Source organism: Coffea arabica, chromosome 10e, assembly GCF_036785885.1.
Source record: "Coffea arabica cultivar ET-39 chromosome 10e, Coffea Arabica ET-39 HiFi, whole genome shotgun sequence".
Lineage (NCBI taxonomy): Eukaryota > Viridiplantae > Streptophyta > Magnoliopsida > Gentianales > Rubiaceae > Coffea > Coffea arabica.
This window is the reverse complement of record NC_092328.1, coordinates 11,111,912-11,138,721: the sequence shown is the minus strand read 5'-3', so window position 1 is coordinate 11,138,721 and position 26,810 is coordinate 11,111,912. Positions and strand designations below refer to the sequence as shown.

The 26,810-nt window shown below is 36.3% G+C and overlaps 1 protein-coding gene across 2 annotated transcripts; it reads left to right on the top strand.

Moving 5' to 3' along the window:
- Nucleotides 1–1,564: 1,564 nt before the first annotated feature.
- On the top strand, nucleotides 1,565–26,162 carry LOC113712850 (phosphatidylinositol-3-phosphatase SAC1). 2 transcript variants are annotated; one of them, XM_027236451.2, is made up of 17 exons: nucleotides 1,565–2,019; nucleotides 2,489–2,693; nucleotides 2,799–2,964; nucleotides 3,893–4,115; nucleotides 4,903–4,979; nucleotides 6,375–6,407; nucleotides 7,533–7,720; nucleotides 11,729–11,826; nucleotides 12,373–12,506; nucleotides 12,585–12,719; nucleotides 14,603–14,987; nucleotides 15,094–15,215; nucleotides 15,409–15,519; nucleotides 16,997–17,194; nucleotides 18,305–18,496; nucleotides 21,726–21,837; nucleotides 25,522–26,162. In XM_027236451.2, the coding sequence occupies exons 1-17, from the start codon at nucleotides 1,882–1,884 to the stop codon at nucleotides 25,768–25,770; spliced, it is 2,766 nt and encodes a 921-aa protein (XP_027092252.1). In that variant the 5' UTR covers nucleotides 1,565–1,881; the 3' UTR covers nucleotides 25,771–26,162. The 2 variants fall into 2 exon arrangements, with proteins under 2 accessions (XP_027092252.1, XP_027092253.1); XM_027236452.2 differs by lacking the exon at nucleotides 6,375–6,407.
- Nucleotides 26,163–26,810: the final 648 nt, after the last annotated feature.

Here is a 26,810-nt window from a genome sequence, read left to right as displayed (position 1 = left end):
ATTAGGGGTAAATGGGTAAATAAATAATTAATTAAGCCGGTAAAAATAATATTAAAATAAGTAAAATTTTGGGTTCTCACAGATTATTTGGTGAATCTATCGGTTAATTTACAAGATTGAGTAGAAATCAAGAAACCAAAGTTGAAACTTTTCTCTTGTTCCTCCCATAGAGCTCTTGGCCCTCTCTCTCTTTTTTTCCTCTTAATTTTTGGCTTTGTTTTTTTTTTCTTTCATTTACTAACAACTTAGATATTTAAGCCAAAGTCAAAGGATACTTTTTCTCCACCAATCAAATTTGAGCTTGGGAAGATCCTAGAAGTTTTAAAATTACTAGTAAACTTACTTTGCTAACCCTCACACTATGGCCCCAACAATTTCTAATCTTTGCAATTAACTCCATAGATCACCAACTTGATGTAATCCAACAAGTTTAATTACACCTCATTAATCTACTAACCACCCAACCGTTATAATTACCTATCATAAAGCATGCATTGTCATACATAAACTCAATTAAATAACAACATTTTAGTCACAAGTAAAACTAGGGTTTTGATTAAAATTTAAAGTGTCTAGTCTTTAAAAAAACAATGTTTTTAAAACAAAACCAAAATAAATAAACCGTAATATCTTTTTTTTTTAAGAGAAAAAAAACATTATCCTAAAATTCGGTGTATCACATTTTTTTCCCTTAAAAAATATTCCTTCAATCCATATTGCCAATGCCACCGGATAAGAAACCGCTAAATATCGGTAAAATGACTCCGCTGGCGTGTTTTTGTGAGTTTGGTGACTTTTTGGGCCACAAAAAAAGTTTGATGATCAAAGGGTGCCATTTTCAATAGTTTAGTGACCTTTTGAGCCATTTACTCTTTTTTTTTTTTTTTTATCAAACTGAACTTTAGCCAAGTTCAAGTAGCTTGAACTTTTACATGTATATATTTCACTTATATGTTAACCGAGTCAAGGTTGAACCAAACTTGAAAGTTTATGAAGCACAAATTGCTATTCAAGTTTTGTTTGATTAGTTAACAAACGAAATTCAAATGATTGCTCACCGAGCCAAACTCAATTCGAATATCGGATTGTTTAGTTTATCTTTTAACCTTAGTATCATTAACACATCGATCCAATAATGGCACACTTATGTTCAGATCGTGTTAAACCTGCTAATTTCAAATCTTATTTGATTCATATTACTGTTGTTATTTGAAATTGCCACACTTGGAAAAACTTAGTAATAAACATATTAACAGTTAGAAAGTATTGATTTCTGTTAATTAATTTTCTTGTATGGTCCAACCTTGGATTCACAACTCATACTAGTCTTCATATTATCTGTGCAACTTTTCAAGTTTGTAAGAAACGAAACCTCCAACTATCCTTCGCTCAAAATTAAGAACCTATACACAAAAATCTAGACAATTTTCACATATTATATTAAAGAGCAAATGTGCAAAAATTAAGGATCAAGTGCCCTCAATTAGAAATGGTCCAAAATTCTAGCAACCAATTCGGCAATTCTCAAATATGCCCTTCATTATTTCAGTTACGTTACGTTACCATGTCCTCATTTTCTTGCCTTTCCAAACCGCCTAAATTCCAACCCCGTTTGTCCCAATTTCCCCTCTTTCATTTCATCCCAATTCCCACCAAAAATAAATAAAAATAAAAGCCCCACTCAAAATTAATTTCCTCACTCCACCACTCCCTCCAACAAATGTCTTAAATTTTTTTGTATCATATAATATGCACAGTCGATTAAGTACGATTTGTTTAGCATTGAAAAAGAATTTGCATTCTTTTCTCTATTAGAGAAATCAGAATTTGGGGAAGATTTTTTGGAGTTTTTTTTTGGTGGCTGAATTGGTGGTATCATCAATGGCGAAGTCTGAGAATTCCAAAAACCCGGGCCAAAATCCCCCGAAAATTCATCCGATCACCGCTAATAACGACCTTGAAATCGACCCCTCCAGTTCTTACTCTCTCGAGAAGTTTCGCCTCTATGAAACCCGAGCTGTAAGTATTAAAAAAAATAGAATTGCATTGAATTCTGCATTTCTAGGGTTTTGCTTTTGTTTTAAGCTAGTTTAATTGCTGCTTTATAGTTAGTTCAATTGGAATGTTAAATTTTTATTCAGGTTTATTGGAATTTTCATTTTTTAATTTTTTTTTCTTTTCGTTTTTTGGTACTTCGACTTATTGAAGCATGCTGTGTGATCAAATGAAAAACCTCAGTTTGTTTTAATTTTAACTTCCATTGCATGGCAAGTGATGAGATTAAGAATAATAAAATTCCCATAATTAGTGTTTCTTTTACTGGGATTTTAATGTTGATTTTTATCATGTTCCAATCTTTTGTTGTAATTGAACATCAATATCAATTACAAATTCTAAAGCTTCCATTTTGTACTAATGTTTTCCCGAAAGTTTATGCCGAAGGACTTTTTGTTAGGAAATTTCATGAGTTCTTAATCAACCTTTGCAGAGGTTTTATTTGATTGGAAGTGATAAGAACAAGAGGTTTTTCCGGGTTCTGAAGATCGACAGAATGGAGCCCTCTGATCTCAATATCAGCGAAGACCCTGTTGTGTACACATCGCAGGAAGTTAAAAACTTGCTCCAGCGGATAGCTGAGGGCAACCGAGCAACCGGCGGATTGACTTTTGTGGCCAAAGTTTATGGCATTGCTGGTTAGTCTGCAAAAATCCTCAATTACAAATTGGAAACTTTGGTGCAGCTTATGACCAATGAGTTTTTGACTGTTATTTTGGTGGTCATTGATAATGGTTTTTCAGGTTGTATAAAGTTCCTGGAGTCATATTACTTGGTCTTGGTGACAAAGCGGCGACAGATTGGTTGCATATGTGGTCATGCAATATACAGTATTGATGAGAGCCAAATTATAAGCATTCCACATTCTACAGTTCAGACTGATATTGCTCATTCTAAAACTGAGCTGCGGTAACTTTTCCTTTCTTCTTTGTAGCTGGACTAACAAATTCTGGATAACCCTGTTGCTTCGTGAACTTTTAAACATTATGCTGCTTGTCTCTTGTTTTAATTAAATTTTAGGGATTTAATTTTATCTTGGAGCTGCATAGTCAAGAATCCTGTTATTTTTCAAGTTAAATTGTTAATGGACTAAAAAAATGTATAAATGCTGTTAACATGCCTTTTTTGTTCTTGTGGTTGGATGGTTACATGCGCATGTATAATCCCCTTTGTGGTAGAGGAGTGTCAATGGAGGCATCATTTTGTGCTTTATTAGTTTGAAGCTGCATTCAGACATTGATCAGTTTAGGAAAGACTGGTTACACTAAAGTTATGTTTGAAGATGTGATAAGTATGTAGAGGTCAAGATTGTACTGGTATCAGAAAATCATCTTTAGTATCTTGAATTTTCTCAGTAAGATCTGTATTGATGTGAGTCAAAGAAAGTAGCAACTTTGACGTTAGATATTAAGTGTTACTACTTTTACAGCTATTAAGTAGCAACTTTTGTTCCTGTGTCTGCTCTGCAGCTTAAAGCTTCTACTTTGCAGTCTGTGCTTTGAGGTCAGATATTAAGTGTTACTTTTGTTTCTGCAGTTTTGTCACAATGTGACTTCATTCTGATATCTGAAGAAAGGCAGAAAGGATGATTTGAAAATTTTCTAAATTAATGTGGATTCTTTCACGTGATGCTCAGATAGACGCTTTTGATTTCTTGATCTTTCCTGCTAGCTCATGCTCATTCAGCTTCCTTTTGTGCAAGTTGTGTCCATATTTAGTTCCTGATGCTGCGTTTTTTCTCCTATTTGTTGAAAAATGACCTAAAGTTGTTCCTTTGTATTGATTTTTATTTCTTTGAACGTATTTTTGTAATTGACAGCATTAGCTTAATTTGCAGGTACAAGAAGCTATTGTCCAGTGTTGATTTGACCAAAGATTTTTTCTATAGTTACACATATCCAGTAATGCACAGTTTGCAGCATAATGTATTGTCAACTTGTGAAGAAGGTATTCCATATGAAGACATGTTTGTATGGAATGCTTTTCTAACACAGGCAATTCGATCAAGATGCAACAATACTATGTGGACAATCGCTCTGGTCCATGGGCATTTTAAGCAGGTATTGATATTTTACAGATTTATTGATTCGCTTATGGCTGTATTCAGTTCTTTGTTGTATGCATACTGGTGTTGAGTCTTTGCATGAGTTTCATGTAACACCTGGGGGCTGAGATTGAAGTTATGATAGATGCTGTATGTTTGAATTTTTACTTGACTCCTGCACTCAACAATTTGCATTTTATATGTGATACGTGTCAGCATGCATAATCATGTGATCATCCATCGTAAGATCACATCTAGTACTACAAGTTGGCAACGCACCGTTTGTGCCTATGAGACATCATTGCACAACAATTCATTAGTCAAGACATGTTCACAGCATTGTGTGTCTGTGCTTATGAAATTCATTGGAATTTCAATTCAGGTTTGCATCTTAAGTCCTGTATCAGCTATCATTTTTGTTTCTTTGATCCTTTATCACATATTTGAGTACATTAGTTTCCACCATTATACCACTGTTGCTATCTTGGTGTCCTGTCAATTATTATTCTTCCAATGCTGATTAATTTGTCTCATTAGCTTCGACATTGTTTTGCAAAACTTTTTCCTTAATTTTATGCTACCTATAAAGAGAAACAGGATATGTGCTTAGTGTCCGCATGCATTCATGCACCCAATTTTCAGCCCCTGCAATCCTGTCTCTCTTGTTTTTCTCTTTTTTTTTTTCTTTCCCTTTCTTAATTAACTAATTTTTATTTCTTTGTTATAAGATTGAGGCTTGTCTATATTGTCAAACATCACTTATGGAGCCTTTTGGTCACTTCCACTGTGTCTGATCATTGCAGATCAGGTTGGCAATTTTTGGAAGGGACTTCAGTGTTTCTCTTGTTTCTAGACGTTCCCGACACTTTGCTGGAACTCGGTATGGCCTAATTGAGTTTTTGACTTTTGTGAGTTTTGAAATCTTATGGATAAGACAAAGAATGGGGTGAAATGTTAATAAGATTGAGGAGAATAGCCTGAGAATAAACTCTGCAAGAAGAGTCTGAAGTTGGGTTTGAGCTTTGGTGTTTAAGGTTTTATTCTTCATCTTGTCCCCTCCATCATTAATTGGATTTTGAAGGAGATTTTCTGGTAATTCAGTTCAAATTTACTAAAGATTCACGTACTCAACCAGGTTGTATGTCACTACATAAACTTTTAGGTGCATGAAGATGTTTAATTTCCATACCGCATTATGTGCTTGTTGCTATCTTAATCACCAGAAGCTTATGAACAAAGGAAATATAGCCTTTTTTGTTCTTATTGCTCATTATTTTGGGTGCTTGGTACTCTCTTTCATTAGGGTTACTAGACAAAAAAATCATAAACTGCAGTTGCAACATCTGGTCTGGTTCTTTTTCTTGCTTCACTTTTGTTAGATGCATCCCTTTATGGGTTCTGATTAAGACAGACAGTTTTCATGTGTTGACAGTTTCCTATGCGGATTCTTTTAGGTACCTATATATAGCCCAGTGGTCAAGGCCTTTATTGCTTGTCATTTAACAATGGTTTGATTATCACCATCTTCATTCCTCTCCCCTGCTAAAAATGTTCTTCGTAGACAAATATGCTTCAGGCACGCGTGTACATGTACATATGTGTATGTTCTGCAGTTAATAGGAGGCAACTTGTGTCACGTCTTTATTGCCTTGGCATCATATTCGCGACTGTTGAATGATAAAGCATGTTTACTCCTTGCTGACGTGCCTGTTTCTCTGCTTGTGTCCGCAAGGCAACATTCAGGATTTGTTGTATTGTCCTATAGGTGAACACTATGCATGTCCTATTCAATTTTCTTCATATTGATAGAAGTACTTAATGCAGTATAAGTTACCTGTTTTCCTATGTCCTCATAATGTGCTCTCTGTTAGATTATGCTGGTGGACGTGTATACTTGGGGCTTTTTTCTGGGTTTCCAAAAATTGTATTTTATGGTTTTTTAATCAATTTAGAGTGGGCAGTGGTTAGCTTGTGAACCCCTACTAGTCTAATTAGATATGGATGGAAGCTACATGCATGAAGCTAAAATAGTCCATGCTTAATGCATGCTTAAAGAGATACCTCATTGTCAGCATCAAAAGATATATAACTAGACATGATTAAGCACATATGCTGATGCACAAGAATATGGATAAAAAACATATATTAGCCTTATGTATTTGATTTTCTCATATATATTCTCTATGGACAATCTTGCATTCAATGTAGGTAACTTTTCCTTTCGTTATGCTGCATTTTCTTTTCTTTCATTTTGCCTTTTATGCGCTAAGTTCAGGGATGGACTGAAGGAGGAAGAACAACAACCCAGGTTAGTGTTCTTGCCCTTTGCTGCCACCTTGGGAATATAGTCCTTCCAAGAATTACTTCCCCCTTACATGAAAGAACTCAGACTAACAAAGCAAATTAAAGAACTTAAGAGCCAGATGTTCTTTAACAATGGCTTTTTAGTATTTTTTGTACTATGTATATAATCTTATGATCCTTTTGATAATCCTTCTTAAGTACAGATTTCGCAAACAGTAGTATCTCTTCTAGATTATTGATTTAAACTCAAAAGTTTCACCTTAGTCCTCTCACTCGTGATTGTGTATGGTGCATGCCTTCTGTTGATGTTTTAAATTTTTATAGGTTGAAGGATTTTGACGTTTGTGTGCTATTTAATTTGTTGTACTGTTTGTGGTCCTTTTAGATGACTAATCATTGGAACTCATGGTTATAATTATGTATGAAGATGACGAGTATTTGTTAGAGATCTGGTAGATTACTTGTTTGCCTCTATAAGGATTGATTTTATTAAGCAAGATTCAGCAGATGATGCTAGTTTGATAATATAACATGAACTTTTCTTGGGGTAATACGTGTCACAACCTTGTTGGGTGGCCTATCATTTGAAGTTTCGTTTTCTCTAAAAAGATCCACAAGGAACTCTCGAAGTTCTTCCAGTTGTGATAAGGATGAACTGTGATTTTCTGAAATGACAGATGCTGCAAATCTTTCTTTTGTCCTTGTTATTTGTCAGTGTAGTTAGAAAGTTCTGCAGTTAGCTGGTGACCTTGATTATTGCTCACTAAAGAATGATAAAAGAAATTACTTGTGCAGTTATCTGATAAATCAAACTTGAAAATAGCGTGAGATGATGATACAATAAATTGGAGCATTTTTTTGCAAAAGAATTCTTGTTTCATTATTTATTTTAATGCTTCCAATAGATTTTGATGCTCATATTGCTCATGCCCCATGCTTTGGTCTACGTTTCATGACTTCCTAATTCCTAGTGGTGATGATTAATGCTGCACACTCATTTTTATCACAGTAAATCTTATTATTTTTGGACTTAGAATATGAAATATTGCAAGATTTTATAATATTGCCAAAGAATGGGTAAATTTGCCTTTTAATGGCTTCAAACAGTCATTGGCTTTTATTGGTGCAGTTATTTAAAGAGGGGAGTCAATGATCATGGAAGAGTTGCAAATGATGTTGAAACTGAACAGATTGTCCTTGATGAGGAAGCTGGATCCTGCAAAGGAAAAATGAGTTCTGTTGTACAAATGAGGGGTTCTATTCCTCTTTTCTGGTCACAGGAAGCTTCAAGATTCAGTCCAAAACCTGATATAATCTGTAAGAAAACATGAGTCCTTTTGAAATCAATCATGTTGAATGGATATTCTGGTTCTACATGATTATTGAATGGATGATCTTTGTTAAGAGAATATAAGTATTCTTGTAGATAATAAATTAGTAAGGGTATTCTTGTAAATAGTTTATTAGGTTTGTACTCCTATAAATACTAATTGGTCACTCATAATACGGTGACTAGATGTTTTCCTCCCAAAATACCAGTTAACATGGTATCAGAGCAAAAGTCCTAGGGTTAGGGTTAAACATTTAGTCAAAAGTACTGTTCAGCCGCACTGTTCATCGCGGCACTGTTCACGCCGTACTGTTCACGGCGCCGCACTGTTCACGGCATACTGTTCACACGTCACTGTCATCTCGAGTTTTGACCTTTTCTTTGGTTTGATGTGCCATTCGCCATGGTTGAAAGGTTTGTTAATGCGGTTACTAATGACCACATTGAATCGAGTTTTTCAGCACATGGGTCCCAGAAGACTGTTACTATATCTGAGGAGGATTATGTTAAATTCCTACAGTACCAAACTACAAATCACGCATCTCTTCCCTCTGCTTCTTTAGCACAAAAAGGTAATGACTCATGGATTATTGACTCCGGGGCTACTGATCATATGTCAGGTACCTCTAAAATTTTTTCTAATTTTCAAGAGTCTACTCCATATCCTCATGTTACTTTAGCTGATGGATCTACCACTAAAGTTAAAGGACTAGGCACTGTAGAAATTAATCCATCACTTCCGCTGTCTTCTGTTCTTTACGTACCCAATTTGCCCTTTAATCTAATGTCTGTTAGTAAGCTCACTAAATTTCTACAGTGTACAGTTACTTTTTCTCCTGATTCTGTTGTCATTCAGGATTTGAAGACAAAGAGGACGATTGGTGGAGGGTATGAGCATAATGGTCTTTACTTTCTCAACTTCAATGGTCCGATAGCATGTCCTGCTACTGTTTCTCCTCTTGAAATTCACTGTCGTTTAGGTCATCCGTCTTTACAAAATTTGAAAAAGTTGGTTCCTACTTTAAGTCAATTATCTTCGTTAGAATGTGAGTCTTGTCAGTTAGGAAAGCATCATCGTGTTTCTTTTGCTCCTAGAGTCAATAAACGGGTTTCTGAACCATTTTTGTTAGTTCATTCTGATGTTTGGGGTCCTAGTCGAGTCACTTCAAAGTTAGGTTTTAAATATTTTGTAATCTTTGTTGATGATTTTTCAAGAGTTACATGGTTTTATTTAATGAAAGATCGTTCAGAACTATATTCCATTTTTTGTGCATTTGTTGCAGAAATAAAGAATCAATTTGGTGTGCCGGTACGTATACTTCGCAGTGATAATGCGAAAGAATATTTTTCCACTCCTTTTAATACCTTTATGAGTAAGTCTGGTATTATTCATCAGTCCTCTTGTCCTCACACTCCACAACAGAATGGAGTTGCTGAAAGAAAAATTGGACATTTAATCGAAATTGCTCGAACAGTATTGTTGCACATGAATGTGCCCAAACAATTTTGGAGTGATGCAGTTCTAACTGCATGTTATTTAATTAATCGCATGCCATCTAATATTCTTGGAGGTCAATTACCTCACTCCATTCTTTTTCCTCATGAACCTGTGTTTAAATTACCTCCTCGTATTTTTGGATGTGTGTGCTTTGTTCATCAGCTTACTCCCGGGGTGGATAAATTGGATTCTCGTGCCATTAAGTGTATTTTCTTAGGATACGCAAGAGCGCAAAAAGGGTATAGATGTTACAGTCCAGTTTTAAATCGATTTTTTACTTGTGCTGATGTTACTTTCTTTGAATCCACTCCATATTTTATCAAACAAAGTATGCCTTGTGAGTTAGACCAGTGTCCCTCTTTTTCCTCTCCTGTTTTACCAGTCCCTTCCCCTTTATTACCTGAGTCATCTAGTCCACCAGATTCCATAGCTCGATTATCTCGTCCTCATCTTCAAGTTTACTCTCGTCGTTCCATAGTTGAGAAAGTTCCTGATATGCCACGCACTTCACCAATTAACTCTCAATCTTCAAATTCAGGTATGACGCCCTCCTGTGAGTTAGATCTTCCTATTGCTTTACGCAAAGGTAAGAGACATTGTACTTCTCATCCTATTTCTAATTTTGTTTCTTATTCTCGTCTCTCTATGTCATATTCTTCTTTTGTTGCTTCCCTTGATTCTATCTCCATTCCTAAGTCTATTACCTATGCTCTTAATCATCCTGGTTGGAGATTAGCTATGCAAGAAGAGATGTCTGCTTTGGAACAAAATGGTACTTGGGATCTTGTTCCTCGTCCTTCAGGTAAGCCTGTTGTTGGTTGTAAATGGGTGTACACTATAAAAGTGCAACCTAATGGTTCTATTGATCGATTGAAGGCTCGGCTGGTAGCTAGAGGATTTACTCAGGTGTATGGAGTAGATTACTTAGAAACATTTTCTCCTGTTGCAAAGATTACCTCTGTTCGTCTTCTTATCTCTTTGGCAGCAACTTATAATTGGTCATTGCATCAGTTGGATGTGAAAAATGCATTTCTGCATGGAGATTTGGAAGAAGAGGTATATATGGAACAACCTCCTGGATTTGTTGTTCAGGGGGAGAATCCGCGGTTGGTTTGTCGTTTGAAAAAATCCTTATATGGATTGAAACAGTCTCCGAGGGCTTGGTTTGGCCGGTTTAGTAGTGTTGTCATGGAGTTCGGTCTGACAAGATGTGGAGTAGATCACTCTGTATTTTATCGGCATTCTAATGCTGGTAAAATTTTATTAGTTGTTTATGTTGATGACATTGTGATTACAGGTGATGATGTTGTGGGGATCCAGAAACTTAAATCCAATTTGCAGGCAAACTTTCAGACAAAGGATTTAGGTCATCTACAGTATTTTCTGGGTATTGAGGTAGCTCGGTCTAAATATGGGATTTATTTATGTCAAAGAAAATATGTACTCGATATGTTGAGTGAAGTTGGGATGTTAGGTTGCCGACCTGTAGATACCCCTATGGATCCCAATGTGAAATTAGCAAGAGATCAAGGTGCATTACTTGATGATCCTAAGCAATATCGAAGACTTGTGGGTAAATTAAATTATCTCACTGTAACGAGACCTGACATTTCGTTTGCAGTGAGTGTTGTGAGTCAATTTCTTGATACCCCTCGTACTAGTCATTGGGATGCTGTTATACGGATTCTCAGGTATCTTAAGAGTGCTCCTGGAAAAGGGTTGCTGTATCAAAATCATGGACACACTGATATTGAAGGATATAGTGATGCAGATTGGGCTGGTTCTGCCTCAGATCGAAGATCGACTACAGGATATTGTGTGTTTGTTGGTGGTAATTTAGTGTCGTGGAAGAGTAAGAAGCAAACAGTTGTATCCAGATCAAGTGCAGAATCTGAATACCGCGCTATGGCTCACACTGTGTGTGAGTTGGTTTGGTTGAAGAGCATGTTACTGGAACTTGGGTTTGAGCATAAACAGCCTATGAATTTAGTGTGTGATAATCAGGCGGCTGTTCATATTGCGTCTAATCCAGTATTCCATGAAAGGACAAAACATATTGAAGTTGATTGTCATTTCATTCGAGAGAAATTGCTTGACGGGGTCATCAAGACATCTCATGTACCGTCTGTAGATCAATTGGCTGATGTGTTTACCAAGAGTTTATGGGGTTCTAGGGTGAAATACATTTGTAACAAGTTGGGTGCTTATGATATATATGCTCCAACTTGAGGGGGAGTGTTAAGAGAATATAAGTATTCTTGTAGATAATAAATTAGTAAGGGTATTCTTGTAAATAGTTTATTAGGTTTGTACTCCTATAAATACTAATTGGTCACTCATAATACGGTGACTAGATGTTTTCCTCCCAAAATACCAGTTAACAATCTTATTCTACTCGATTGAGTTTTGATTAGTGCATTCCGCTACTTGTGTTTGTTAATTGTGCAAAGGTCTATATGCTTTTAACTCACATGTTGCTTTTTTTGTATTGATCAAGTACAAAGATATGATCCTACCTATGAGGCAACAAAATTGCATTTTGAAGACCTGGAAAAGAGATATGGCAACCCAATTATTGTTCTCAATCTGATTAAGGTTCGTACCTTAACTAAATTTCAATAGTGGGTTGAACACATGTAAAATCCCTGTTATGCCCTTGTGATGCAAAATTTTTCCCTATGTGGCAATTGATTCTGGAACCTTTGCAAAAGTTAAATGTGTGTGTGTGTGTGTTTTTTTTTTTGGCCCTTTTTGGGGGGAGGGGGGTTTACGAGGGGGAAGGGAGGTTTGAGCCTTATAGGGAAGGAAGGCTTCAGCTTGAGAGTGGGACCAGGCATGTTATGGTAATCAGCTGAACTGGGATAGGGGACAATGAAGCTTTCAGTTCAGTAGTTTTATTTTATTTTATTTTTTAAAATGATGCAGATCTAACTTTTCGCTGCAAGCTTGCGTGAGTGCTCCTGGTTGAGAATATTACCTCCGAGGAAAGAACTGGAAACTTGTCTTATAGAATTTGGTAGTTAAAAAATACTTTGTGATAAGCTCCAAAAACTTTTTCCTGAAATAGAAGAAAATGGTGCATCATATAACAGTATGCTACTTATGGCGTTGTTTTCTTATGGTTGGTTGTTAAAATAATAGACTGTTGAGAAAAGGCCACGAGAAATGATGCTAAGGCGTGAGTTCGCAAATGCGGTTGGATATCTAAACCAGATTCTACCAGAGGAGAATCATCTTAGGTTTATCCACTGGGACTTTCACAAGTTTTCAAAGAGGTAAGTATATATGGTTTGCATTGCCGTCTTTTTGGCCCTTTCATCTGTACTAATTATTGGCATGTTTCTGTTCTGAAGCAAGTCTGCCAATGTACTAGCAGTATTGGGTGGCGTGGCCAGTGAAGCACTTGATCTAACAGGGTTTTACTACAGTGGGAAGCCACAGGTTGTTAAACGTCGAGCTACCCAACTGAGCCGTACTAGCACTGCTAGGTAAAATTTTTCCCCCACAGTTGAAGTCTGAATTTTGGTACCAATATCATACTTGCGGTTGGAATTTGTAATTCAACTCACTCTAGTTTCTCAATACCGGCTGTTTGTTCGTCCTCCATAATATTTTTCCAACTTACTTTATTTTGGTTTTATTACAGCAATTTTTTCAGCTATGTTGTTTGGCCTGTAGAACTGCCATTAGAAAGCTTTTGGTTCTGTTCTGACATGAATAGCATTTTGGTTTGCTTTTTGTTTTGTAACAATTTTCAGCTTGTAGTAGTGGTGGAAATTTTGAGACTGAAAGCTTGGAGAGTTTTTTTTTTTCGAGTGGTAGTGAGTTTGGTCCTAGAATTGGGGCAAATGCCTGTGCACTGTTTTTTTTATAGTTGAAAGAGAGTATTTTTCTTAAGTTGAATTTTGGTTATGTTAGTTGTGCAAATTTCACATTTATTAATTTCTTGAAGATATTTCTGTTAATAGTTTTTCACTTTGAGTTTCCAAATTGCCTTTTCTTGTGGAAAAGGCTAGCTTGTTGCTGAAAAACAGGCTTTTCTTGCACTTAAGCTGTTCTCACCTAACCTTTCCTAGACCTGCTCCTAGTTGGGAACCTTTTGGACTAGTTTGCAATCTGAAAGTTGTATAACTGTGCCACCTTGCTCCAGTATTTCTTTTTCATCTCTGATTGGAATGTCTTCTGTTTTACCTTTTTTTTTGGGGAGCTTGAATGCAATTAAGCAGGACCAAGGAAATTGATAAGAGTTTCTGGATTTGAGAGGTTTGACTGCATTTTTTTTCTTGCGTCTTCTTTGTCTTAAATTATTGCCCATCTGGCAGCAAGAGGGATTGAATTGAAATGAACAAGTAAAACTTATTAGACTACCTTGAAAAAATGCAGTATGTAACATCATCTTAATGAGTGTGTAGGAATCCGGAATTATAGTTTTGTGGTGGCTGCTTTTGTTGATATGGGATCTTGTAATTTTTCTGCATGCTTTCAGCTATTGGTGATATTGGAAACAAGTTACTGCTATGTATGAAGACGGTCCTATCATATCAAATATTCTAGTGGCAGGCCTGTATAGTAGGCCTCTGCTCTCTCTCTCTCTTTTTGGTGGTAGATATATTTGCAGTAATTGCAGTCATGTTCCTCCCCTCCCTCCCAGGGCAAAACCACAACAACGTTTATTGGTTTGTTCTATGTTTACACCTCTTTACAGTGTCATAATAAAAGTGTGAAGGCAATCATCCATGAACATCATGAGTAAGGCTCAAACCATATTTAGCAATTCTAAGATTTAGCACATTCCCTGCCTTCCTATTAGAACAAGCATATTATCAACAAGGGACTTATCACTAAGATGTCTTCCAGGCAAGATGGTAGGTGGGATTGTACCATTGCAATTCAATGAATTAATCATCCTTGAGGGCCTTGTTTTTGATTGGAGCTCAATGTTGAGCCATTCTGGAGCTTTGGCTTTGCATAGAACTAACTTGATGGCTTCTGCTTCTTCTGATTCAGCATTTCTCATTTGGCTCTCTATGAAAGCCCTAGCAACTACTGGTTTTGCAATGCCAAATCCTTGCTACCATTTTAGTCCAGGTTTTATATTTGCGCCACAGTTATGGTTAATCTATGTAATGGAACCGGAAATATGACTTGTTCTTGAACATCACAAATCACTTACCTTTATTAAGAGGGTGATTTCATGTGATTGGCTTAGATCCAGTTTGATCTGCTGTTTTACTCTGTGACTTCTTGTTACTCTTTTCTCTGGGTGGTAATATGACATTTCAACCTTTAAATTGTCTCACATGATGACTTTTTTTTGGTTGATTAATGTGGATAAATTTCTTGTTCTGATATTTCATGGCCGTTTCATTAGGGATTCTTCGTTCAGAGATTTGAGAACTAATTCGGGGGATATTTCAAGGATTAGTAGCTCAAATGAGGCCTTGACTTCTTTCCTCAAACAAGACCGAGAGAGAGATAGCAATCAACATATTAGGAAAGAGAATGATGGTAATGCAGCACCCCGGTTTCAAAGTGGAGTTTTGCGCACCAACTGCATTGATTGCTTGGACCGAACAAATGTTGCTCAATATGCTTATGGATTAGCAGCTTTAGGTCGCCAGCTTCATGCTATGGGTTTGACAGATAAGCCTAAAGTGGATGCTGATAGCAGCATTGCTGCTGCTCTTATGGATATGTACCAAAGCATGGGTGATGCCCTTGCCCAGCAGTATGGTGGATCTGCAGCTCATAACACTGTATGCATGCATGTTCACTTTTGTATTTGCCCTGCCTGTATATAGCCTATAATGAGCATGATTACTGTTTGTCAAACATGTCATGGAAGAATTTTTATTTTTCCAGGTGTTTCCTGAACGGCAGGGCAAGTGGAAGGCTACTACTCAGTCCAGGGAATTTCTGAAGTCTATTAAGAGATACTACAGCAATGCATATACAGATGGGGAAAAGCAAGATGCCATAAATTTGTTATGTCCGATTCCTTCTTTATTTTGGTTTCTTTCTTTGTCTTTCCATGATGTTTCCTCTTCTTGTTGCCTTGTAAAATAGACCTCTTAGTAAGTGTGAGCTACACCAGTTTATATCTAAGTGTGACACTTTTAAGACTACTTGGGCATTGAATTCATCCTCTCTGAATGTTTTCTTTGATGGATTTACCAGATTCTTGGGTTATTTCCAGCCTCAGGAGGGAAAACCTGCACTATGGGAGTTAGATTCTGATTACTATCTTCATGTATCAGGAATTGGAGATGATTTCATCCCTGAAAAGAGGTAAATAATTCTTACTCGTTTGTGATGCTTTTCAAGTAATATATCATGTAGTCATTCTACTCTTCAAGTGATATATCATGTAATCATTCTTTTTTAGGTCTGCTTGTGCACCAACTTGTGTTGCAACTCTTTTGCTTGTTTCTTATCCAGGTCTACTGGTCTATTAACTGACTGTAACTGCAATAAAATTTAAAATTAGCCTGGTCAACTGATTCCTGGTTCGACCAGATTTAACAGCCCATTCAACTGATGTTATGGTTTTTCTTTTCCTAGAAAAATGTAAAAAGAATAGTTTTGTTGATAAATTTGTAAGATGACAAATAAAACATAGGATCCTGCATCTCAAATAGTTGTGTAACAAAGGTATTCTGAACTTTTAGAAACTTGTGAACTTGGTGCTAAAATTGCAAAGTGAAATTTAAAACCTTTTTGAAAATGAAAAGTATTAGCAAATTCAGAAAGCAATCAAGGTTGTCCTTTCTGAGCCAATTGGTATACCAGCTCCTATCGAGTTTGATTTACTCTGAACCAGACCCACCAGCTGATCAGTTATTGGTCAGAACTGGCAACCTAGGCAGTCTGGGCTGTCTTAGAATTGCCAAGTTATTGATGAAAATGATTCGGTTTTTATCATGGAGCATTGGCTTGTATTTTTTCACTGGTTGCTTATGTGCTCAATTAGATGGAAAGACACAACTATTTGCTCAATTATGTGTTTCAATGTTTTATTTTTTTAACAGAGTTGCATATGTAGCACCTGTTCGCCTTTGGATAAAGTTTTTTGTTGTTCATCCAAGGCTCTGGAACGCATGTAAACCATTTTGCCTTAGATCATCTAGATGATTTTTACTGGATTGATTAGCTTTAAGGAAACTATGAATGGTCTTCTTGAGCATTTGAGTTATAGCAGAAAGGAAAATTTCGTGTAAAAGGAAAGTTATGCACAAAGTCATAGCTAGCTTCAAGTCGAGAGGAAAAAGAAAAGGAACCACTAGAATAGCAATGGAGACATTTTAAAATATCTCCATTGTTTTCCTGCTTGTTTAGATTTTGTTTTCCTTGTTCTTTTGCTTTCCTTCTATTTGTTCTTTCTCATAGATAATTGTTTTTTTAGTCTATTGCTGGAGTCAACATAATTTTATAGTTGTTTAGCTTCATCATGAAAACAGAAAGTTCTATATTTCGAATTCCTGTCACCAAAATGGGACTGGACTTGCAGGATTAAGGAATGATCTAGCTGAATTTATGGAAACAAAAAACTTACACATGCACCTTGTGGTGTGAATTCTGCTATTGGTGCCTGCATCTCTAAGCTATTCTAAGAAAATTTTCCCTTGCAGATGGAAGTCTGTGAATTACCTTGGCATGCACAGAGACAAAAATAGTTCATATGATCCCTCAAAATTTTCGACCTTTTTTCTTTGTTTTTTTTCTTCTGATGACTATTAGATCAATACTTGAGGCTTTCCTATTTCAGTTCCCTGGTTGAAGCTGAGCTTGGAGCACAAGGCAATTCTTTTGCCCCTATTCCAGCTAGTAAAGAGGACTTTTCACGCATAAAGTTGACATCCCTTGATAAATTGATTGAAAGAACTTGCAGTTCAATTAAGAATGTTCGGCTTTACAGTGAAACAGACCAGAAAACTGGAAGTTTTGGAGTGGCCCCTGACGCAGCGTACTTCTCTATCCAATTATACAACTAGCATCCCTGTCTCTTAATTGTAGAGCTTCCTCAAATTTAAGTACCATATGCATGATGCTCTTGCACATATATGGAGAAACACCAAGAAAGAAATTCACCTTATTCTTCATTTTATTAATGTGTGAGATTATCATTCTGTGATGCATGTGCACATGATGCATGATCACTACAGCTTGGCTTAAAAAGATGGTTCTAATTTCCTTATCTTATTACTCCTTTTTGTGTGTGTCCTCTTTATTATCTTCTATGCATATCATCTAAACCAAATTCTCTACCGATGTCAGAACTGACATGTTGAAGATACTCATGATACTTGGACAATTTAATTTTTGATGTGTAGCATGTGTTGGACTATGCTTCTAGTTTTTGAAATTCTGACTGAGGTTTGCTTTTACATTTATGGCATCTGGAACTTATTTTTGGATGTTGCATATGAAATTTATAATTTACTGTCTGCTAAGGTGCATACATTGCACTTTTCCCGGGCTCTCTGTGCTCCTGGGAAGGTGGCGGACCATGATCAATGTGGTATTATATTTGGATTATTCTTATTGACACAAAGTTGTCATAATCTTGACTTTCAAAATGGTTTGTGCAGTAAGATAAGCTTGGTTTATTGTGAAATATTGGATTTTGAGAAAGGTCAAAGGGAATATTCTCTAGAGCGATTTCAGTGTAGATTTTTATGGTTTCTGAGATATGCAAATGCAGAGTGATGCATTTCACACGTGTGAAGGAATGTTTTATCTTGGAGGTCAAGCTACATCTAATGTGGCAACCTGATAAGTATGTAGGCTAGTGGGCAATCTTAAATTGTGGCTTATTTTATGCTCTCCTGCTTTGAATTATATTTTTGTTATGTGAGGGAAGGCTTTTGTTTGTTGCTTGATCCATCCTTTCTTGAGTTCATTTTTTGAGCCAATTAAGGTTCACTAGCTTAAGCTAAGGTAGAGTGACTACAGTGTGGTTAGAGATCAAGTCGCTAGTGCTTGTACACGTGTAATTTAGTCATACCTTGGAATGATAGCTCTTATCTGTTATATGGAATGATATTGTTTATAATTGACTACAAACTCTCTGCAGAGAAATACAGCTCAAGAGCCCTAATTGGCTTTTTGGACAGAGGAAATATTATGATACTAACTCAGGTGCAAAGGTTGGGTCAGATGAGGTTATAGACAGGGATTCTCATGATAAAAAGCGAGTTGATGCTTTATCGGACCTCAGTTGGCTTTCCCCTACAAGTGAAATTAATGATGAGGATTTATTCCAAAGGTATCTTCTTTATAAGCTGTGCTTATTGCTTGCTAACATCGGTTGCCTCCTGCTATCTTCTTTGTTCTGTATTATGGGTGTACATCAGTTTCATCTACAAACGTGATTTAGCAGGTGCAAAGCTTATGTGGACCAGAATGTGCGATCTGCCTGGCTAGTCTCTTGCTAATCCATCTCTAGGGTGCCTTTGCTCTTAAATGGGTGAAGCTAAGTTTGCATGTTTGCTAGTTCTGAAATACAACTGAGAATTCCATGTCCAAGCTTTGGTTAGTGGGTGCAAATTTATGACTGGCCACTGTAGTCTGTCTAGTCAGAATATTGCTAACCAGTCTCTGCTCTTACTTTTATTATACATCGAAGCTGGGCTTGCATGTTAATCATGCTTATTTTCCTGATAGTGTGGTAGCCTCGTTGTGCATGCCACCTTGCATGTATGTCTGCAGAAGAGTTTCTTTGTTCAATAATGTATTTATTTAAGAAGTGTAAGGTATGCTGCCAAAAGTGCCATAAGCCACTTAACTAAAGAAGTTTAAGGTTTTCTAGTAGGTTTGCATAATTGACCCTTTCCCAACATAATTTTTTGGAAAAAGACGAGAGAAGATTTAGGAAGCATAAGCATAAAAAGGGTTAGTTCATCTATTTATATGTTCTGGTATTGCAAGTAATTTGGGAAATTTTGATGTGGAATATCAAATCAATTACTCTAATAGGACAAACACAAATTATATCTTAATACTCCCCTCAAGCTGGATCTTATATCTTGCTACAGATAAAATCCATTCTAATTCTTGGCAAGGATTCATAGTCAGCAAGTTGTTTGCCTATTGACATGACTAGGAGACATTAGGTTTGTTTGGATTGGCTTGATTTCAAATAAAAAAATTTACTTCACAAATTTCAACCACCTTTTTATCTTTCCAATCACCTTTTTATCTCACATACATCACATTACAAAAAGTGCTACAGTAATTATCTCAAATAAATCATCCAAATAAACTCTTATCCAAACAAACTCATTATCTTGTGTTGAAGTTCTTCCCTTACAAAATGACAATCGACTTCAATATGTTTAGTAGGCTCATGGAATACAGGATATTATGGGATATGCTAGGGCTGCTTGATTGGAGAAATTCTGATCAGCAATCATGTTTTTTTCTTGTTCCTATTTCTTTCTTTTTCCTAATGTTGTTGGTGGGAAACCTAGTCTGATACCATGCAGAGAAAGAGTAGAGAAATTAAGTGTACCCCTAGAAGTGTGAGTAATCTATTTATGTACTCGGAAACTACCAGGAATTAGAAAAACTCGTGATTTGGGATATTAAGGAAATTACTCTAATAGGACCGACACTGTTTAATCTAATTTTTTGTTCTCTGTCCTTCTGAGTTTCCTAATTGTATGGAGAGGTAACTATGGCTATAGAAAGCTCCTCCTGGGTTATGGGTGAATAAAGTTGGAATGGAAGGTCGAATTCTCATCTTTATACTTATAATGACCTGTCAACTGTATGTGGCCATATTTCAAAAGTTTCTTAGGTGAGAGTGAATTGAATATACATTCAGGTGCAAGATACCCAATTTCAGCTATGTGATAGCTTCTTGTGTCCCCTAACCAATAGGGTTTTTTATACTTCAGTCCCCTTTTGTACCCATTTACTCCTTTTCATTATGTTTCAGAATGACCCTTCCATTTAGTGTTTGGGATAAAATCTGACTGTCAGCTGCGCATTTGAATGCACATGGCTTTCAATTAATTAAATCACCATCGAATAGTTTCTTCTTTCCCTATTTCCTTTGTTTCTCCTCCTTTATTCTTTTCTCCTCTCTTTGTTTGCCTCATCCTTCTTCCAGCCAAATCACACAACAACAGGCTGCGCACATGCTCTCACTAGGAAAAGACAACACAAATGCATTGAGGGAGGGCGGACTGATGGCACTAGCCATTTCTCGTTCAGAATGGATGAGTAATTTATGCAATTTTGATTAATATAAAAGAAAATAAAAACAGAAAGCCATGACTTGTGGAATCTGATTCATTTTAAAGATGGAAGATTTAGCTTGGATAAATTCAGAACTAACAACTTTTGGTGTTGATCATTTTCAATTTGATTTGTCTCTCTTGTTTTGTGTCAAAGAAAATAGATGTCAAAGTAATTGTGAGGCATTGAGAGTCATGCTAATTTAAAAAGAGTCAGGAAATTTGATTATTTTTGGTAGGTTGTACCATGAAGATAGCGATCTGTTGCCTGAGAATTGTAGCCCCAGACATTGTTGCGGAGGAGTTAGTGTGGGAGAACCCAGGAGCAAAAAGAGAAAGAAAACCGGGAATTGAAGAAGAAAATTTTAAAATCAGCATTTGAAAAAGGAGAGAGAAAGTAAGAAGCGAGTGAAAGTAAAACTAGGAAAATAATGAAAGACGTGAGCTTCATGCCAAGCACATGCCAGTTAACCGTAGATTTAATTCCAGACTCGGACAGAGGGGTGTTTGCTACATAACGAAAAAATTTGAGGAAAAAGGGATAAACCTTAGTTGAGGTGGCCAAAGGTCCACATCCTAAAGTTAAACTGTTCTATTGTGCCCTTTGAAGTTTTAAATTTGACTTCTGCTATTCAAGAAAATGAAACAGGGAATTCTACAATAGTTGTTTTATTGAATACTCTGCAAGCTTCAAAGTCAATCAGAAGCTGCTATTATTTTTCCCCCCTTTCAAGCTTTTGGTGACCTATATTCCAATTGTTTAACACGAAATCCATTCTTATATGTAAGCCTCATGTAAATATATCTGATTCTGGTCTTTCTTACTGTTACAAAATACTATTATTGTTTGGGCTCATGCTAAGTTGGTAGTGTTAGCTTTGGAAGCTTCCAGAATTGATGTTTCAGTTGTCTTTTATGTATTTGATAATTGAGGATAACTGGCAAAATGCACGGAAACTTCTCTTCTTGCATGTTATTTCCGTCAAACTCTGATTTCATTTACTTCCTACTAATCCATTCTCTGGTAAGTATTTTTATCCCACTGAATGTCTCAGACAAAAGATTAAAAACAGTGTACTCAAATTGGATAAAAGATTTAATATTGCCCTTGATGTCACTTGTTGACAAGCAAAAGAAGAAACTGCTAGGTATTGTTGCCATTGTCAAAGCTACGTTTTGCATGTCTAAGAACTGTACAACATTCTCAGCTACATGTTTGATTCCTGATCCATTGCAATTTCACTTGTTCTGTAGATATCTTGCAATGACGTCAGTAAATGAGGCAAATGGCTGGTACGGTGGCACATTGCTTGGTGATCAAGATGAAAGCAGTGAAATCTATCAACATTATGCTGAACTTGTCCAGGTATTGGGCAACTGTTTTCATGCAAATCCTCATATTAGAGTTTAAGATGCTTAAAGTTCAATTAGCTTTTTTAGCTTAATATACGTTCGAACTAATTATTTGAATATTCATTCTTGCCTTGAGGTTTTGTTGCATAACATTGCTTTGTCTTTCATTTAGAGTTAAAGATTATTGACTCTTTTGACTTGAGTCTGTATAATTTCTTTATAGTTTGGTCCTAGTCAGAAAAGCTTTAAGTTGTTACAAACAGTCTTAATTGGAAATCTAGATCCAGATTTCTGAGTTGGGGAGGTCTCCAGTTACAAGCAGCAGGTTGCATCTGAAGTTGAAAGTCTAACAAAATAATGGTAACAAAATAAGAAGTAAATACAAAATAATGGTAACCTCTATGGGTTGCTTTCTTCTGTATGCTTCCTCTTCCTTATAATGGTAACAATAAGAAGTAAATACAAAATATTGGTAACAATGAGAAGTAAATGTTTTTGACTATTGTTAGGGAAAACTATTTATGTGTTCTATCCATCATAAGCCTTTTGCCCACTTTGTTAAGTGAAACAAATTTTGTTCTGTTACTGAGGAGCATTAAGATAATCAAACGTTATTAGGATCTTCATGACTATGGAGGAACAAAGCTGTATGTTCGTTCTCTGAGCTTCCATAATAATCATCCTTCTAAGATGGTGTCATAAAACTTGGTTTCCAATCTTTCAAAATCTATTTTTCTAATTAAGACGTAGTAATTAATCACAAAAAGTAAAGGAATTAATAATATGTATGAAACTGCATAAATCAACTTGTTAAACTGGGATAAAGTTGGAATATCTACGTAATGTTTTGAGTTCAATATTTTTGTTAAAATAGGTCGAAAAAACTAAGGTGTATGACTTTTGAAATAAATAATTACGAACAGAGCGAACATTTTCTGAATCATGTCAAACTGGTATATTACAACAATCAATTTTAGGCATGAAAGGAAGTTACATATCAATATTTAGAAATTATCAAGTTCTCAGATATTGATTGTAAGAGAGCTGACTGTCTATGATCTCTAGGTCCATGTTTTGTCTATTGGGTGGAGTGGTCAAATAGGCTCTTGTTCCTACTCAATTTTTTATAAATATTTCAATAAATTCAAATTTGCACCTTCAGGTCAAAATTTCTGTAAAATAGTCTGATAGATCTTAAAAGTACTGGATTGGAATGTCGTTCTCTTGGACACAGGAGAAGCAGATTGTTTGCAAGCGCTTTTAACTAGTTTTATTTTCTTGTGTAAGAGGATTTAAGTTTTTATTGGTCTTTATTTTTAAGTCTGTTGCTGCTGTCCTGGTGGTGAGGGATGTTTGTAATAATCTAACAATGCATGTCTAATTTAGTAGCGGTTTATAGGTTACTTTTACAAAAGGCCAGCTTAAGAAAAACCTCTTGATGGTCATGGCATTGACAAATTCAAGTCTCATCAGAAGCTTGGTGTAGGTGTTCACTGCCTTGACACTTTAACTGCTTGTGTTTTAGGATCGCACTGGTGTCCAACTCATAGCTATATAGTGACAGCTGGTATTAACTGAAGGCAACCTACTTAAACCCTGCTTGTAGTACATGCTCTGTATCCTCACTATGGTACCGCTAATGAGTACTTGTTAAATCACATCCTGTCTGCCTAAGGCACTTATAAAATAGGATATTATGCTCCCAGTGCGCTAAGATCCACCACAAAAGGCTTCATTTCTCCCTCAGGATTCTGTTTCTTGTTGTCTGGAGTTAGGGAGCAAAGGCTACGTAATCCTGGGTGGTCCTAACTTGGGACTACTTCTTGATTTCCTGTAAATGGAGAGATGTACTACCTTACAAGTATTTTTGCATGATTGATGTGAACTACAGTATTTTGAATGTTCTCTTTTGCCAGGACTCATCATAACATGTATCCTAGAGCTGTTCGACCTATGGTTTATCCTGGAAGTACAGAATTACTGAAGTAGAAGCTTTAGTCACACACGAAGCATACAATTCTTTATATAGAAATATCAGTATTTTTTTCCTTGATACACACGTCATTTACAGATTTCCTTTCATAGACTATACTCTGTCCTCTTTAATGTACTATGCCATTTCAGTTTATGGTTTCGCTCGAGGCTGCTACATCACATGCTTAGATTCTTTCTCACCATAAGATCCATATTTCCCTCTTTGTTTTACTTCTCTTTTCTAAGGGTGGCAATTGGGGTGGGTGCCTGCGTGGGGGTAGAAATGGGGCAGGGGATGGGACACCCCTGCCTTAAAACTGGGCGAGGGGCAGGTCAACATACACCTGCCCCATCCCGTGCCCCGTATATATATATATATATATATTTAAATGTATAGATGTATATACAATACATATATATACACAATATAATAATTTAGTTATAATCCAATTCTTTATATTTAATAATATAATTAATAACATAATTGTGAACATATATTTGCGACTTGTCCTATTACATCTTAGTCGGATATTTTAATGTCATTTTCATGGTATTGACAAGTTGTTAATTTTCTTTAGTTATTAGTATTTTCAACTCGTTGAATGGTCCAAGGTTGAGTACTTGAGGATGTCTTTATTGGATATTTTGAGATAGAATGAATGATAAAATTGTCCCGTAGCTGAGTAGATTGTTAAATATGGTAGGTTGATTTCTTCCTACAGGGGACTGCGGGGGCAGGGGGAGAGAGATGGGGGGGTGTTATTTGACAACCCCCTCCCCATTGCCACCCTTACTCTTTTCTCTGATCATGCCTTGACTAAAAGCACTTTAATGGGACATCCTAAATACTACCATTATTTATCAAAAATATAAATCTATTGTTGCGATATCCTACTTTTCTGTTTGTCATGCTTCTCACAGTATTTTGACTTGTATATTTTTTTCATGTGTCCAACTACATTGCTTGAGCAGCTCTGTACATGCACGACCCTCTTTTATATTTTTTTATTTTGTTCTAAATTTTAAGTCAAGTAACCTTCTGAAGTACGATAGTAGCCTACATATTCCAAAACAAAAATGTGGTTCTTACAGTAACCTACATATTCCGAAATAAAATGTAGTTCTTACTGTAGTATAGAAGCGATTAAGACATGGCTATTTTTGTGCTTGTAGTTGTCTTTTATGTAAGATGATGTTGATGGGTGTAAGAGAACCATGACAACAGTCATATAGGTTCGCTTGTAAACTGTTAATGAATACTTCAAAGGAATTAGCCTTTTCTTCTAGATTCTTTGGGAAGCAGGCTTGGCATCCTATGCCAAACCTTTTCATCAGTATGAGCTCTTGTGGGAGATCAGCCTGTTATCCCTGGAGTAATTTTTTCAAAGAGGTTACTGCTTTGAACATTGGTTTCTGGGGGAACATAGACACGTAGCATGGGAGTTTGGGCTTAAGAGTGACGTGCATGCTATCCCATGTTATTAAACTGTCCCATCCTAAGATAAGCAAGTGCATAAATGTTTATTTAATTTTGCCACAAACATTTCCAAAATATTTGAACAGAATAGACACCTGCAAGTAAAAGATTCAAGTAGAAAAGTATCTGTAATTAAGTTGTTTTTTGCTGCATTGATGTAGTTTTTTGGGCTATGAAAGGATATATGCATTTCTGTATGCTCCCCATATGTCCTCATTATCGCTTAAGTGATTGTGGAACTTGCAGGGTCCTGCAATGGAACCATTTCAAGATGACCTTGAGAAGGAGAAATATTACGCTGACATCCTGCAGAGAGGCACAATGGGAATCATGGATGATACAGCTGCTGAAGCTGAGATGGAAGCGGCTTTCAAGGAGTATGAACAAATTGGTGCTGATCTGGGGATCATCCCCAGTTCATGCAATGCTTTGGCCGTTGATCCTAGTCTGGTGACACAATGGATCATTGGGGAGCAGAGGATGCACAGGATATGATGGTACAGAGCTTTTTCTGTACGATGCTTAGTTTTCTATTCTGAAGTTTTTACTTAAATTGGTGTTTATTGATGATAGTGTGGATGAGTGTTCAGTGTCTTTTTTTCTGGGACGGAGGAGCCTGTTGTTTTTTTGGGCTGAGCTCCTCTTTTTTTTTTCCCCCCATTTTCCTCCCGTGGTGGTCTGGTTTGGGGTAATGGGTGGGGGGCCGTGCAAGAGAGGCTGTTGTTCTTGGGCTGAGATACTCTTAGGGAGTTTATTTTGTTGCGTATAGTAATCTTTTGCGTCTAAAATCTGTATGCCGTACAATCTCTGTTGTAAGGTTTGCTGGTGATTTTCGTTCTTATGTATCAAGCTGATTGGCATCAGTATGAACATTCTGTTCTTGCTTATCTCTGTCTTTTGCTGTTCTTCTGTTTTTTCTGCATTGCTGATTTGCTTACAGAATCATATTATCTTGCAATCAGCTTCTGCGATTTGTTTTGCCACTAGGTCATGACTAATTTGAACGGGAAATATGATATTAGACCCTCGTTTCACCTTTCCTTTTCAATCTGGCTTTCTTTATTGTACAAACTCAAATTTATAACTTACTGACTCACAAACTAACAAACAAGTAGTAAACCATTACCAAAAACGCAGACACACTCTGAAGTTTCTAATGAGAACGCCCTGGCGAACTGTAATTGGCAAGTCATTACTCCGAATGGTACATCACCGATAGTTCCATCAATTGGAGTAGATAGTTGTACGTCGTATAGAGAAAATTTGCAGAAAGGCACTTATAATTGGTTTCTGCTATTCTTTGCCCCAAGGGCACATGATGAACACAAAAAAAAAAGGGTTGGTTCACAACAAAATGTTATGTTATCACTCATCTATTGAATTGAGGATACTTTAAGATTGATGACCTTTTGCAAAGCAAGACCTGCCTCTTATAAGAATCCTTTCCTATTTAGTAATAGTTTCAATTATGTTCATAGATGGTCCTTGACTATATTTTTCTACTCCAAAAACTACTATTTATGGTTGAGATTGTG